At 41.1% G+C, this 15,192-nt stretch overlaps 2 protein-coding genes across 2 annotated transcripts in view; one reads left to right on the top strand and one right to left on the bottom strand.

The window, feature by feature from the left end:
- The window catches only part of LOC119414407 (cytochrome b-c1 complex subunit 6, mitochondrial-like), a 4,689-nt gene extending 1,620 nt beyond the window's left edge, over positions 1-3,069 (bottom strand). Inside the window, exons 1-3 of the mRNA XM_037681500.1 lie at positions 2,920-3,069; positions 2,488-2,538; positions 408-569 (exon numbers count right to left, since the gene is read on the bottom strand). Coding sequence (XP_037537428.1) covers positions 408-569; positions 2,488-2,538; positions 2,920-2,967 — 261 coding nt within the window. The 5' untranslated portion in view covers positions 2,968-3,069. The remainder of the gene's footprint in view (positions 1-407; positions 570-2,487; positions 2,539-2,919) is intronic.
- A 149-nt stretch (positions 3,070-3,218) lies between these two features.
- nsun4 (NOP2/Sun RNA methyltransferase 4) lies at positions 3,219-13,251 on the top strand. The gene is made up of 8 exons (XM_037681499.1): positions 3,219-3,331; positions 3,917-4,130; positions 4,908-5,079; positions 5,158-5,312; positions 5,395-5,555; positions 8,084-8,208; positions 11,597-11,729; positions 13,108-13,251. The coding sequence occupies exons 1-8, from the start codon at positions 3,236-3,238 to the stop codon at positions 13,249-13,251; spliced, it is 1,200 nt and encodes a 399-aa protein (XP_037537427.1). The 5' UTR covers positions 3,219-3,235.
- Positions 13,252-15,192: the final 1,941 nt, after the last annotated feature.

The following is a 15,192-nucleotide window of genomic DNA, read 5'->3' as shown; positions in this document are numbered from 1 at the left end:
ATGTATGTATGGATGTATGTATGGATGTATGGATGTATGTATGGATGTATGGATGGATGTATGGATGTATGGATGGATGTTTGTCAGTGAAAAACCAGATGAAGCAGACTAACACAGACAGAAGACAATGTCCACACATACATCAAAGTGTTCTTTTGTCCACGTTGGACAAGAATCGATGGTTGAGAGACGGTGTTATATTCTCATCCTGAACCAAGATGACCTGACACTTCACTTGAAGCTCAACAGGTGAAAGTCGTTACCATGGTGATAAAGTCAGGTAAGCCAGCTTTGTGACACTGAAGACTCAGAACTGAACCGGAAGTTTTCTCTACAACAAACCAACTCTGCTTCACAGAACAGGCCACAGAGCGACCCCTGTTCCTCTGTGTACAACACACACTTACACAATGGTCCCGTGCATGCAGAAAGTCAAAGAGCTCTTCTGTGCACTCCTCCGTCGTGCGGGACCTGGAGTTCACCCTGGCTTCACACGCATCCAGACGCTCCTTGGCGTGCGCACAGTGTGCCGTCTGCTCACACTTGGCTCGTACGGTTTCTAAAGGGTCCTGAAAGACACACGAGCACCTGCTTTATGCTTCAAAACAAATAACGCCTCACTTCTCAAACCTTTAATGCTGCTTGTGACGATTTGTAGAATGAAGACAGCACAAGTCTCAAGTTCACGTGGTACTCTAGGTTATAAACATTTGTCTTTCTTGTTGTAGATAACTTTGTGATGGACCTCCATTTGGAGAAATAAAGTTGAACTCTGACAGGACTCATGAGCCTTCACTTGCAAAGTTTATTACCGTTAAAACGACTTCAATCACAGAGTTTGTAGTCGTTTAAGTGAAAGCTACTTCTCTGGCATTTACGCTGTTAGTTTCACATTCCATGATCATTTGGGCAGAAATAAGATTTTTGATTTGACTGTCCCCGCGCTGCACCTGCAAGCAACCGCACAATCAGTTTTCATTCATTCAACCTTTACCAGCTTACTGTATTCTCATGGTCACGAGAGACGTGCATGACCTGACGTGCACCTTCTATGTAAGGCAGAACTGATGGTGATGAAAAGGTCTGACAGGGTGTCCAAAGTGAGGCCCGAGGGCCATCTTCAGCCCTTGGAGTGATTTTATGTGGCCCTCAACTGCTATTTAAGAATATAACTTTGGCCCCCAGGCTTAAGGGGCCGACACAGATAAACCTTCTGCGAATGTAACTGTGACACTTTTTATATCATCTTTACATTCAACAGCAAAGCAGATTAAAAAAATCTTCTCAAAATAAGCAACACTGAAAACAATAGAAACCTCTGGCTACATTAATCCTTCTTTTTATGATTTCATGGTACAAACCTGAAGTAAACTTTTGGATTAAGATTTAGAAAACTTTATATAACAAGTGCTTTCAAAGAAATGCAGTTGCTTTAATAATCCATGGAGGGAAATTGGACATTTTTAAAGAAATATAAAGAGACATCATTTACATACAAGTGGATCAACTTTATTAAGTGTCTCTTCAACAAAAATCTGTTTTAGCGACTGCCAGCTCTGATTTATTAGTACTCCGAGCACCCGTTTGGACATAAACCTCTTTTAATGATGGTTTTAAAGACCAGTTACTCATATTGTGCTTTTGTTTCCGAGAATAGACAAAAATGAACTTTCCATGCACAACAAAAAACAACAGACCCAACAAATTAAATTAATTTAAAAAAAATATATATATATATGATTAATGTTTGAGTCTTTGAGTGTTTTGGATTTACAAAAAATTTGAACTTCATCTTCTCCAAAATTGGTCAACTTTGTCCTTTCTCCAAAAATATAGTTCACGTTGTCGAGAAAATAAAATAAATACAATCAAAAAACTGGTGCACTCTTTAAAAATGATCTTAAACTCAAATTCTTGTGACCTGCAAGTCCTTTCCTCGCGGCAGTGTTGGCCCACAAATGAAAACGTCTGGATGCCCCTGGTCTATGAAACAGCATTTGTATGAATTGCTACGATTTATTTGTCCTTTAGAGAATGGGGTTGTTTTAAGATAAAAATTGTCTTTGGTTGCATCTACCCAACATCTGAGTTGTGTTTAAATTAACCATTAGCTCCATCAGCCCCGCCAGACTCTAACTGTAACTGTTAAAAAAAACATCTACAACAGGTAAGATATTCATTCTTCATATTCTCTGTACAGAACCCTTTTTTAAAAATAGTCAGAACATCCCTTTAAGAAAAAAATCTATAATACAAAAAAAAAAGTTCCACTTTATTTTTCACAAAATTAAAATTTGGAGTTTTATGTCCTCAGAAGCTTCATTGAGTGTGTGTGTGTGTGTGTGTGTGTTGGGGGTGGGGGGGGTTATACCACAAATATCTTGAAACAACAGACTATAGATATACACAAACAAACAAACAAACATAACAGTTTAAACAAATGTGGGCTCATCTGTTCAGAGTTTTGATTATTCCCAATCAACTTACCACCATTTCCTCCTCTTCCTCCTCCTCCTCCTCTTCAGGTGCGTCTCCCTCCTGTCAGACAGGTAAACACAATCTGGTTAGTTTTAGTCAGCTACAGAAATAAATAATCTAGGAACTTAAACCAACACCTGAACTAAGTGGATAGAACAAACTTAAGTCCAGTGTATCACTGTACTTATGTGGTTGATGAGGTTCTAGTATTTATTTTAAATCTTGTCTTTACAGTAAAACCTAAACAGAATGGGAACACTCTCGTGGTATACAATATTACAATTTCAGTCAAAGTCCACGTGCTGAAAGTGCTATTTGTGTCCAAAGCAGCTGATCCTGTTGTGGATCTGTTCACACAGACACTAGTTCGGTAACACAAGGACTACCACATGCACACATTAAATACGAACTTCTATTATTGTATTACTAATGTTTTAATACCTTATCGTCAGGATCTCCATACGTAATCATTTTCTTCTCGAAAACCATATTTACTAAAATAAAATGTATCAAAAAATCAGCGAACTGACGTGAAAAACTACTGGTGTCCCTGTTAGAAGACGCAAGGTCGGTCACACGCCGGAAACGATTAGAAGTTTCCGTCTAAGCCGTTTACCATTGGCTCAAAGGCTTTATGGACGTTAATATTGTCCAATCACACGCCGAGTTTCTGTAAGGTCCGCCCATCAAGGAAGTGCGGAACTAACGTTAGGACGGTGAAGAAAAAGTCGGACGAAGGAGGTTGTAGCACCGTGGAATGGCGCTGTTCTTAGAGAAGTCAAGGCTTTTATTGAGAAAAGTTAAAGGTTTGAGGAACCTAACGCCTCAACGGAACCGAGTAAAAGATAAATGGGTACGTTCTCAACAAACAGATGAAATAACATACGTGTATAGGGTTACTGCAGGTGCTCCAGTCTCCTCAAAGCATGCATGTTAGGCTCATACATCATTTGCAACTTCTGTCCTTGTTGCAATTTGAAAAACGGTGAAGTTCAGAGCTCTGTCCAGTCCATCATCTGTAAACGGAAAATCTATGGCACAACCGTAAACTAACCAAGGCCTGGCCACCTAAAGTGACAGGCAGAGACCTGTGATGGGACAGTCTGTGCACAGCACCACTGTTTGCTGTGCTTCACAGGTCTGGACAGTATGAAAAAGGGACAAGAACAATGTAATTGTTGAAAGAAAACCAGAAGTCCCATTTTCAGTTTGACAGAAGGAGCACAGCAGAAGAAGGAGCTCAGATCAGACCACAACTCAAGGTCTTTGGTTTAGCACAGATATGTGCTACTTGGTCTTTTGCATACAATTTCAGTAAAAGTCTTTAAAGTTTGTGGTTAAAATAAAATATGGACAAGCTTAAAGGATATGAATAATTTCTCAAAGCACTGTACGATCATAAAGTAAACATACTTGTAACTATTTTTCTCCTCAACAGGCTGCTACTCGTCCCAAGCACCCTCCCACCAGGCTGGCCCTGCAGCACTTTGATGCCACGTATGGTCCCGAGCTGGGGCCACGGTGGCCATCAGTCAGAGTCGCCCTGCTGTCGGAGAGAAAGTACGGCGCCCTGATCAATATTTTTGCTAGCGATGTTGACCTGGCAGAACTCGAAGCCCAGGGATGCAGAGACTTCATCAAAGACCAAGTTGGTGTGTGTGCCTTTATGTTGAAACAAGTCATGCTGGTTCAGGCCTCTTTGCTTGCTTACTGGTTACTTACTGGTGGATAGAGCTCTTTTTGTTCACGTATGGAAAGCTAAATGGCTACAACAAAACCAGTTTTACAGGTTTTGAACGTGGTTTCAGTGTGATTGTAGCTGATCGTGCTCAGTATGTGTTAAGGATGGCTGATGGTGTTGTCTTGATGTCTTCTTGACTGAACTGACTGTTAACAAAATATCTCATTAACTGCTGGATGGGTTTAAAAATCAGAAAGTAATAATTACATATACATCTACACTTCATTAACTTTTGAAGTCGAAACCTTGTGTCTCAATGAGACTACCTGTGTAAAAAGTGAAGTCAACCCAATTCAAGATGGCTGCCATAGCTAATGAAAATAATCATTGGATGTGCATCTGTACCTGATTAACTTTTGGAGCCAACCCAATTCAAGATGGCTGACTTAGCTAATCAACTTAACCCAAAACATTATGACTCAGTCACTTTGACACATATTGAGCTACAGTTGGGGGCGGTTGTTGCTGAGCATTATTCACAAAGCATCCTTCGAGCACTAGCAGAGCGGTCCTGCACTGTAGCATGAGATTGGGCGTGTGCAAGGTTGGACCAAAATGGCTTTAAGTCCGTCTCCTCTCATTAGAAGTTAATCCTGTTTAAAACTCCTGCACAAGCCTTGGCAGGAGATATGCAAGCCTTCAACAAATGCAAAGCCTTTCGATCTTTTTGTTTCTTCCTCTTTTACAGCCCTGACATCATCTGAGCACATCGTTGAGGGTGAAGCTAAAACAGATCCCAGTGATTCTTCGATGAGCAGAGCTGAGGCTGACGGTCTGCTACAATCTCCTCTACAGATTAGCTCAAATGTGCAGTGCTTTGTGTTTCAAAGAGGAGATATCACACGCTTCAAGCCTCCCAGGTGAGGAAAAGTTGACAAGACCTGAAAGTGTTGTAATAAGGGCCTAATCTAACCTAAGTTTCCTCATCACATATGCAGACCAGACCAGTTTGGCCTGTTGGATTATTACCTGATGGATGCAGCGTCTGTGTTGCCATGTCTCGCACTAGACGTTCAACTGGGTCACATGGTGCTCGACCTCTGTGCTGCTCCAGGTGGCAAGAGCCTGGCTTTACTTCAGACCCAGCTGATCAGTAAGCTGATAGTTTGCTCCTTCACCGAGTCTCTTCTGGTGGTTCTCTGTTCATCGTCTTCCATGCTGTGTTCATGTCCCAGGGTTTTTTTGCTTAAATGACTCTTCAGTGTCGCGAACAAAGCGTCTGAAAGGGGTCCTCCACAGCTACATTCCTAAGCAGTTTTTGACGGATGACAAACTTCTCATCACCTCCTTTGACGGTACCATGTGGGGAGAGGTTGAGAGGAACTCCTTTGATAGAGTAAGTGACTGTCATACAGCCATGTGCTCCTGATTACGTTGGCCAGCCATGTTTGTCCATAAATGTTTTGAAGTCAAGCTACTTCTGCATGTTTTGTGCTACATTAACCATGTTGAAGCACTGGATGCTAAGGATTATTGTGCTGCACTTTTCTTAGACCTGTCTAAAGCTTTTGACACTGTGGATCAGAACATCTTGTGTCATAAACTCTCAGAAACTGGTTTCTCAGAACACACCATTGGTTGGTTCTCTAACTCTCTCAGATCTGAGGCAATGTGTTCAACATAATGGTACTTCCTCCAGTTATTTAGCAGTCAACAATGGTGTACCACAAGGCTCAGTATTAGGATCCGTCCTCCACAATATATATGAATAACATAGGTCAGATCATCCCTGATGCATCCTTACAATTCTATGCTGATGACACAGTTGTTTATTGTCGAGCTAAAACAGTTGCTAAGGTTTTCCAGTATTTTACCGTCTGCATTCAACATCATCCAGACTGATTTGTTCCACCTCAAACTTGTGCTAAACGCAGACAAAACCAAAGGAATGCTTTTTTCAAACAGGAAGTCAGTACCAGCAGTTCTTTGTTCGATCTTATCTACAAATGGTGTTCCTATTAGTTTGTCAACTCTTTTAAACACTTGAGCATCTTGGTCGACTCACATCTCTCTTTTAAGCCTCATGTCAAAAACCTATTAAGAAACTGAAAGTTAAACTGGGTTTCTTTTTCAGAAACAGATCCTGTCTAACCCTGAATGTTAGGAAACACCTTGTATCTGTGACTTTCCTTCCCTCCATTGATTACGGTGACATCATTTACATGAACGCTCCTTCAAGAACCCTGCAGATGTTGGATGCTGTCTATCATGGTGCACTAAGATTCATAACTGGCTGTGATTATCGTACCCACCACTGCACCCAGTATTCACTGGTTACCTGGTCATCATTAACTTCACACAGACTCTCTCACTGGTACATTTTCATCTTTAAATCACTTCTTGGTCTGTTGCCTTCATACATCTCCTCCTACATGTCTCTGTGTGAGTGCAGCTACAGCGTGCGCTCTCAGGACATTATTACCTGCAGTGTTCCCTCAGTGAGGACTGAACTATACAAAAGTGTCTTCTCCTACTCTGCTCCTGTTTCCTGGAATATCTTGCAAAAAGACCTGAAGCTCTCGATCTTGACCTCTCTAAGTGGCTTCAAACATCTGTTAAGTTCATGGCAAGAACCAACGCAGACATGTTCCTGTTTTTAGTTTTCTACACCGCCTCATAATCTAGCTGTTTTCACTTTTTATTTTCATTTGACAGTATATGCTTTTATACGATTGTTTTGTTGTTGTCTGTCCCTCATCTGTGTTTTTTGTTAAATCAGGTCTCTCTTGTAAACGAGTCCTCGTGACTCAGTGAGACTAACCTGTAGAGATAAAGGTTGAATGAATGTCTCAAAACTTGAGCTTGGTCTGGAATAGTATTTTATGAACTTTATTATTGGTAACTCTTGTGCTTATTGAATTATTTAACTTCATTTACAACATAATCCAAATAGAAAGACGGCATCTCTTGATGCCTGGTTTGTTCCACTTTGGAGTAAGCTGTTGGGGGAAGAATCAGCTGTGTTGTGTTTCTTTGACTGATGAAGCCTTCTGGATCGAAAGAGAAATGTTTCAGCACAAAAAGAAGAAACTGTCCAGATGACCTGACTGAAAAATGTTGGATTGTGTACCTGGATTATTGAGCATGGACTTTGTTGTTGGCATCTCTTGAATTTCTCTAAAAACCTTGTTCCTTCACATCTCCTTCAGCAAATGGTGCTAATGTCTTCCTTTGCTACTTTGTTATGCTACTGTTTAGCTCATTTTATATTTTAGCTACAATTGCATTTTTATAGCTTTTCCTACTGTTTTGCTAATGTGAGGCTTTAGCTTTTTTGCTTTTAGTTATGATTTTGCTATTTATTTATTTTTTTACCCATTATCTTTTGTTTTACTAATTTGAACTTTTATCAATATTTTTTTGCTCATCTTAACTTTTAGCTACTCGTTTGTTACTTTTAGCTTTTAGGATGGTTTTACAATTTTTTTATTTTAGCTTCAGTTTTAGTTTTTTTAAACAGTTTTGCTCATTTTAGCTTTTAGCAATGACTACTTTAAGCTTTTAGTTATGGCTTGGTTCCTTGTGGATTTGTTTTGGTTTAGTTTATTGTCGCAACAATTTGGTTGCTTTTAGCTTTTAGCTTTGGTTTTGTACTTTTAGCTACAGTTGATACATAAAGCTTTAGCTAAGGTTTGGCTATATTCAAATTGTTGCTACTATTTTGTAACTTTTGACTCTTAAGTACTATAGTGTACTAATATCAGCTTGTGTTCTGCTTGTTCTAATGTCACTGTTCCAGTTGTGTATTCTTTACCAGTTTCGGCGGCCCTTCAGCTCAGTATTCACTCAGTATTTTCACAGTAAATCATTTCTCTACTGCAACACTTTTTGAGACATCACCAACCTTTGTTTACCTGTGTTCAGGTGCTTGTTGACGCTCCCTGCACCACAGACAGACATTCCCTCATCGAAGACGACAACAACATCTTCAGTAAGATGAGGACTGGTGAGAGGCAAAGGCTACCACAGCTGCAGCTGGAGTTGCTGCTGTAAGTTTGGTTGAACCAGAACCCGAGAATTAGACACGCTAATAAATGCATTTTTTGTACTGTTTGTATATTTGTAAAACTGCTGATAGAGTCTCACACATGTCAGTCATGGGGTAAAGGTTCTTTAAAGACAGTCTTGACATATTGTAACCAGTTTCAAGATGTACGTTTGATTTATTTATTTATTTATTTTTTTTCTCAAAAAGCCAAACTTTTTAAAGTTCTCTTAAAATAATAATAATAATTCTCCAGGTTTTTTCAAGATCTGGCAGCTTCTTTACTCATTTGCAGACAAGTTCTAGGACTCAACTATTGTCAGAGATGTTTGCGGTCTAGTTTCATACGATGAAACTGAACTCTGACCTATGAGCCTTTCAGGACCGAGAGACATGAACCAGGGCTCTGTTGACACATTACAGACAACTTCTTGAAACCTACCATATTTTTCACACTATAAGTTGCAGGTTTTTTGCATAATTTACACGCCCTGTGACTTATACGCCAAAGCAACATATTAATGGATTTTTTTTCCTGTTTTTATAAACCAGTTTTTGGCTGAGATGTGACCGTTTTCATTCATTGACTTAAAATATTGAACACTACCATTTTCAGCCACTAGATGGCAGCCGAGCAGTATGGCATGCCATTGTATTATGTAATGGGTAAAAGTGGCTATTAATGACACAATCGGCTTGCCATAGTCTGCCACCTTCGTCTGCCTGGAGCAACCGTCAAATCAACTTCATTTTGCTGCGCTGCCCCGGCGAAATGCAGCTGATTTGACCATTGAAGTGCATTTATTAAGGAAAAGTTCAACTGAGACTCACCTTTACTATAAAGTCGAGCAAACAAATAATTGTTTTTAGGTGTTTATCTTGGGAAATTTCGATGAAATGCACAGCGAGTCGCCCTCTGCTTCAGCGTATCGGCTTTTGAAATGCAGCTGATTTGACCGTCAAAGTGCATTTTATTAAGGAAAAAATGCTTGTTAAAGTCCTCTCGTGCACACTCCTGCGGCCACCATTTGGCAGCCCATCGATTTTTGGCACAACACCGGCCCATGTTTCCGGGTTGTCAATGGTGACGCATAACAAATGTGTGGCGTCACCTGTGATGCATAATAGATGCGACGTATACGGCGAAGCGACATAGTGATGGATTTTTCTACTTTATTAGACATATTTGGACTGATGTGACTTATAGGGCGGTGTGACGTGTACGGCAGAAAATACGGTATTTAATAATTTGGCTTCCTACCATCTTTTTCAAAGATGCCATCTACTGACATTTGTTTAGTGGAATCTATGAAAAATACCAAAGATAACCAGGTACGACAGATACAACTGCATTAACACAACAAGATGATTCTCAAATTGCTGCTAGCTGAAAATGAGTGAAAAGGCAGCTAAAGTCTAAAGAGAGACATTGTGTAAGACCTTCGGGAAATCTGGAAATTATTGCTCTACTTTAAGACTACTGTAAAATATTATAAGGTCTTGCTCTTCCGAGGCAAACCGTTTAGCCATATCCATACTTTAGTTCACTTTAGGCCTAGGTTTAAGTACGCACCGTGCTTCACATTAGGAACCACACATTGCAATGCTCTTTCTTTTTTACAAAAACACCTTCTTTTTGAACTACAGTCTTAAATTTGGATTAATTACATGCAAAAAGTGGCTACTTTAAAGTAGAGCCTGACTGATGTATCAGTAGGGCCGATATTTTAGGCCAATATAGGCGTTTGGGGACCTATCAGTATCGGTGATAACTGGCCCATTATGTGCCAGTATAACCACTTCTAATTTTCACCCCTGAAATGTTGGGAACAAGCCGTGTCCTTACTTGCAAATCGTGTAATTGTACAGTGTATCCAGCAGAGCGTGCATGCAGACTACCGTACTTTCAAGTCATGATCGTGCTGCACACTTGTCTCACAGCACAGCCGAAGCAGTGAACAATACAGTGTAGCCTATTTTGCTGAACAGAGCATGGTAAGTTTATTTTAAATGATCTGTAAAATTAAATATCAACAATAATAAATTCTCTTCAATCCTCCAACCCACTTGCCATTTGCCTGTCAAGCTAACATTTAGATAACCTAGCATAGGCTATGGCCTTGTAAAACTTCAGCCAGAACAATAAATCGAATGTAAGGTTAAAATATATCAGTGTTGGTAACATTATCTTTGTCATCCTCAATGAAATGCATTGTTTGTCTGAAACCTTTACGTCTCTGCAAAGAATAAAAATAACGCCGCTGCGGTCAATACTAATTAGGACTTCACCGTACGTGAATGACTGTTTATTTAAACAATGAACAGGGAAGGGCTTTTCTTTGTTTAATTTATATTTTTGTAACACTTGATAACTTTATGGTAAATAGTGGAGGACAGAAAATGTGAACGCACGTTAGGAAGAAGTTTCAAGACTTCAAGTGTTAAAACAGGTTTAAAAGTAGCTGTTAACTTAGATTTATGGGGTGGACAAAGATCAAAAATGTCCAGCCAATATATCGGGCATCAGCATTAGCCCCTCCCAATATCGGTATCGGTGATAGTCAAAATGTCCATATCGATCGGGCTCTACTTTAATGTATCCATAACTTGACCCAAGTTTCAACGTGAAATAGTCAAATGGAGAAAAATGTGTGCATGAAAAGGTGTTTCCAGACCAGTCCTGATCCACCTGCATGAAAATGACTGTACACGTTGTTGCATTCAACTTGGTTTGTTACACTGAGCACAAAATGCCAGAGTATGGTAGTGTGACGACCATCTTCATGCTCACGCTCACTGTTTGTGGGACCGTCCTGTGCCTAGCGGGTTAGTCTCACTGCTAGGTAGGTTGATTTGCCAAGTCTTACTGGACCCAACTCTTAGCCCTGCTGAGACCTGATTGGCCATGAGCCACAGGACACGAACCCAAGCCCAGGGGTCGCCCATTTTAATAATTCAGAAGGACAGTCCTGGCTGGGTCTTACTATTTCAGGCATCACACAAAGAGTTTGTGGTCTGGCTTATCAAATTACCAGATTGACGCATGGGACGACGTCTTTGTCGTGCTCGATGAGCACATTACCAGCAGGAACCACCAGTAGGTGAGGTTTCACCATGGTGCTACAACGACAAGAGGCAACCATTCCCACTGGCTACCCCATCCATATGGTAGATGTCCCTCCCCCTCCTGGGGCACCTGGACCCACCCTGTTTCAGTGACCGTACTTGGTGCGAGCCCAAGGCCTCCCCGGTCAGCCTGAATCCAGAAACAGATGTAGACCTTAAGAGTTACTCCCTCCTGTTTTATACAAAGTCTAACATTTTACACCAACACCACTGATGGAGCAGTAACTGTAATGTAACCTGTATTCATTTCACACTCTCTCTTGTAGAGCGGGAATCCTAGCAGCTTGTCCTGGTGGTGAGATTGTTTATTCCACGTGCACGCTCTCTCAGAACCAGAACCAGAGCGTGGTGGAACAAGCCGTACAGCAAGCTCAGGAGGAGCACAACATCCACCTTGAGGTTAGAGGAACAATATCAAGAAGAAAGAAAGATTCACTTCATGCTGATAATTGATTGTTAATAAACGTCTTAAAGGGATAATTCACTCTTTTGAAGTGGGAACGTTATGAACAATAATGTTACCTCTGTTTGCAGAAACAAGGTTTAATTCTGACAGGACTGATGAAACTTGTCTAAACATCTAAGACCAAAGAGAATTTCTACCTTCCTAAAATGGCTCCAAGCAGTATAGGAACAATTTTTTCATAGATCTTTGTATTGTTGTCAGTGTTGCATTAAACGAGTTTTCACGTGGACCTTTGTGGTTGTTTGGAAGCGATAAAAGTGGCAGCTGCTAGCTGTGGTGCTGCTAACGCAGCCTGGGGTCACTTCCAGCAGGAGTTTGTTGCACTGAGTGCAGGATGAAGGGCTGATGAAGACAAGTTTACTTCTTGGTCTTCTTAGGAGTGACCTTGGGGCTCTTGGTCACCTTCTTTACTGCCTTCTTGACCAGTGCTTTCTTCAGGGACTTCTTGACTGCCTTTAGCTTCTTAGCAGCGAGTTTCTTGGCTGCGGTGGTCTTCTTGACTTTAGCAGGAGCCTTTTTCCACCACCTTTTTAGCTGGTTGGTGACTGCAGGCTTTTTGTTAGTGAGCTTGAATGATCCGGAGGCCCCGGTGCCTTTAGTCTGGCTCAGGGTGCCCTGGGCGACCAGCTTCGTGACAGCGGTGTTGATGTGTTTGTTAGCCTTGCTCACGTCCACTCCTTTCCCGGCCAGCGCCGGCAGAGCCGCTCCCTTCCACTCCTTGCAGTCTGCCACGACGGACATGATGCAGTTCTGGATGCAGGGTCCTTCCTTCTTTGCTTTCGGAGCGGACTTCTTCCTGGGAGCTTTGGTCGGGGCAGCATTTCCAACAATCTGCATATGTTTCGAGCTTGCCTCAGCTTTACAGCTTGAACCACACACTCACTGCTCTTTGAACTGAGAAAGCTCCTCGGATGAGGAGCAAACCGTCTTCTGTTACAAATAAAGTCCAGTTGTTTTTGTCTTGAACTTTTTTAAATTTACCATGTCCTGGATGACCGAGAATCTTCACCAGTGTATTTTCAGCAAGAATTCCATAATAGTTCTACTGAAATAGTTGTGTGTTAAAGTTTAACGATTGAAGTATAAAGATGACGGCACACTGCTGCTCTCATCAGTCTTGTCAAAATTAAACTGTCTCCAAGCTGAGGTTGTTCAAAAGACTTTCTACAGAATATAAGTTGTAATTTTTCCATTTACTCTTCAAAATGGCCAAAATATCCCTTTCAGCTCTTTTTTTTTTTTGTCATAGATACTCAGCTTAGACCAAGTATTAATTGTTTTCTTTCTTTTTCCTGTCACCTCTGCATTTAGGTTGTCAGTCTGCGCCCTCTTGTGCAGATGTTCAGGAACACCTTTCACTTTGCTCGGGACCTCCACCTGGGTGAGATGGTCATCCCCCACTTAGCTGCTAACTTTGGACCCATTTACCTGTGCAAGCTGAGGAGACTTACGTAAACTATGCTTTGCTGGACGCGTTCCTCTGAAAACTGGACAATAAATAACTTTTTTTAAAATAAATTTTGAAACTTCAAATACTGTTCTGCACTGACAAACACGTGCTACAGTTGGGGTGTCTGACCGTGTTTTGTCTTCAGTAAATGAGGGCCATAGTGTGGAGGAATGCATGTCACCCACCACCTTCCATGCCACAGTTTTAAACAAAGAGGATTTTTTTTTTTTTAAGAAATTATGAATGTGATAGACATATATTTCTTTAATATTTTATTAGTGGCGTGCAAAAAAGCCCTGAAGAAAAATTGTCTTTCAGTGGAGAGCCCAACATTGAACATATACAGGATGGAGAGAATAACTGCAGAAGTAGATGACATAAAGAACCAATTTACTTTATGCTGGAAGAAATGGTTTACAGGTGCTGGTTGTAAAATTAGAATATCATGAAAATGTTGATTTATTTCAGTAATTCCATTCAAGAAGTGGAACTTGTATATTCATTCATTACACACAGACTGATATATTTCAAATGTTTATTTCTTTCATTGTTGATGATTATAACTGATAACTAATGAAAACCCCAAATTCAGTATCTCAGAAAATTAGAATATTATTTAAGACCAATTAAAATAAAGGATTTTTTGAAATGTTGGACAACTTTAAAGTATGAACACGAAAAGTATGAGCATGTACAGCATCAGTACTTAGTTGTTGCTCCTTTAGCCTGGATTACTGCAGCAATGCAGTGTGGCATGGAGTCGATCAGTCTGTGGCTCTGCTCAGGTGTTATGAGCCCTGGTTGATCTGATGGTGGCCTTCATAACTTCATAACTACTGTTTTGGATCTGACCAACTGGACTTTCAACGCAAATGACAAGATCTTTTCAACAAAGCGACAGGGTCCTGGAGAGCCCTCATGTCTGCCCGGACGACATGTATGCAGCTGGATATATCTCTGGAGGAAGTGGAATGTGATGTGTCTATCTCTGCTGTCAATCGAGGATGCCAAAATTGCATATAATTGGATTCATGGTGGGCAGCAGGGTGGCGCAACTGGTAGAGCTGCTGCCTCTCAGCGAACAGGTCCCTGGTTCAAACCCTGGTCAAGGTGCCTTCTGGGTGGAGTTTGCATGTTCTCTCCGTGCATGCGTGGGTTTTCTCCGGGTACTCCGGTTTCCTCCCACAGACCAAAAACATGCATGTTAGACTGATGGTAACTCTAAATTGTCTCTAGGTGTGAGTGAGAGAGTGAATGGTTGTTTGTCTCTATGTGTCCCTGTGATGGACTTGCGACCCGTCCAGGGTGTACCCCGCCCCTCGCACAGTGATTGCTGGACATGGGCACCAGCGACCCCCGTGACCCAAAATGGAATAAACGGGTAAAGATAATGGATGGATGGATGGATTCATGGTAACAGATTTGCTGTTTTTGGAATTGTCTGGTTCCTGGTTTAGCAACATGCAAAGAAGACAGCCGTAGCTAATCTGGCCTGGTCAGGCTGCTGCCTATGTGAAGGTTTGGTTCATGCTTTGAAGACTCAAAATCAGCTGATTTGCGAGCTAAACCGTGAGATATAAGTGATTTGTGAGAATTGCAGGCCACCTGCGGCTTTGGGACTTGCCAGCATTAAACGACTTTGGAAAGGCTCAAAAGCATGGACCAGTAGAATGCACCCTAATCTGGCCATTTCGGATCTTGGAAGTACCAGTAAGACTCAACCCCCACCCCAACTTCTGTGGAGGCTTGTGTTCGTAAGTGTGCTTGCTGGCAGAGGTTTTTTTTTTTTTTTTAATGTCTTAAATCGTGTCCTGTAAGGACAAGGTGTTAAGAGATCTTTTTTTTTGTAATGCCACTATCCTCTCCCCATGGCTTTGTCCTGTTTTCTATCTAAAAAATGTATTCTGAAAAGGATAAGAGGCCATGCTCTCAAAGAGCAGCAGCTA

This window comes from Nematolebias whitei, chromosome 9, assembly GCF_014905685.2.
Source record: "Nematolebias whitei isolate Nwh7 chromosome 9, NemWhi1, whole genome shotgun sequence".
In the NCBI taxonomy this organism is placed as follows: domain Eukaryota; kingdom Metazoa; phylum Chordata; class Actinopteri; order Cyprinodontiformes; family Rivulidae; genus Nematolebias; species Nematolebias whitei.
Note: the sequence above shows the minus strand (reverse complement) of the source record. Positions and strands in the feature narration are given on the sequence as shown.

Coding starts and splice junctions, on each gene's coding strand:
- nsun4 (XM_037681499.1), top strand. CDS start 3,236: ATGGCGCTGTTCTTAGAGAAGTCAAGGCTTTTATTGAGAAAAGTTAAA. Junction 8,209..11,596: donor CTGCAGCTGGAGTTGCTGCT/GTAAGTTTGGTT, acceptor TCTCTCTTGTAG/AGCGGGAATCCTAGCAGCTT. Junction 11,730..13,107: donor AGCACAACATCCACCTTGAG/GTTAGAGGAACA, acceptor CTCTGCATTTAG/GTTGTCAGTCTGCGCCCTCT.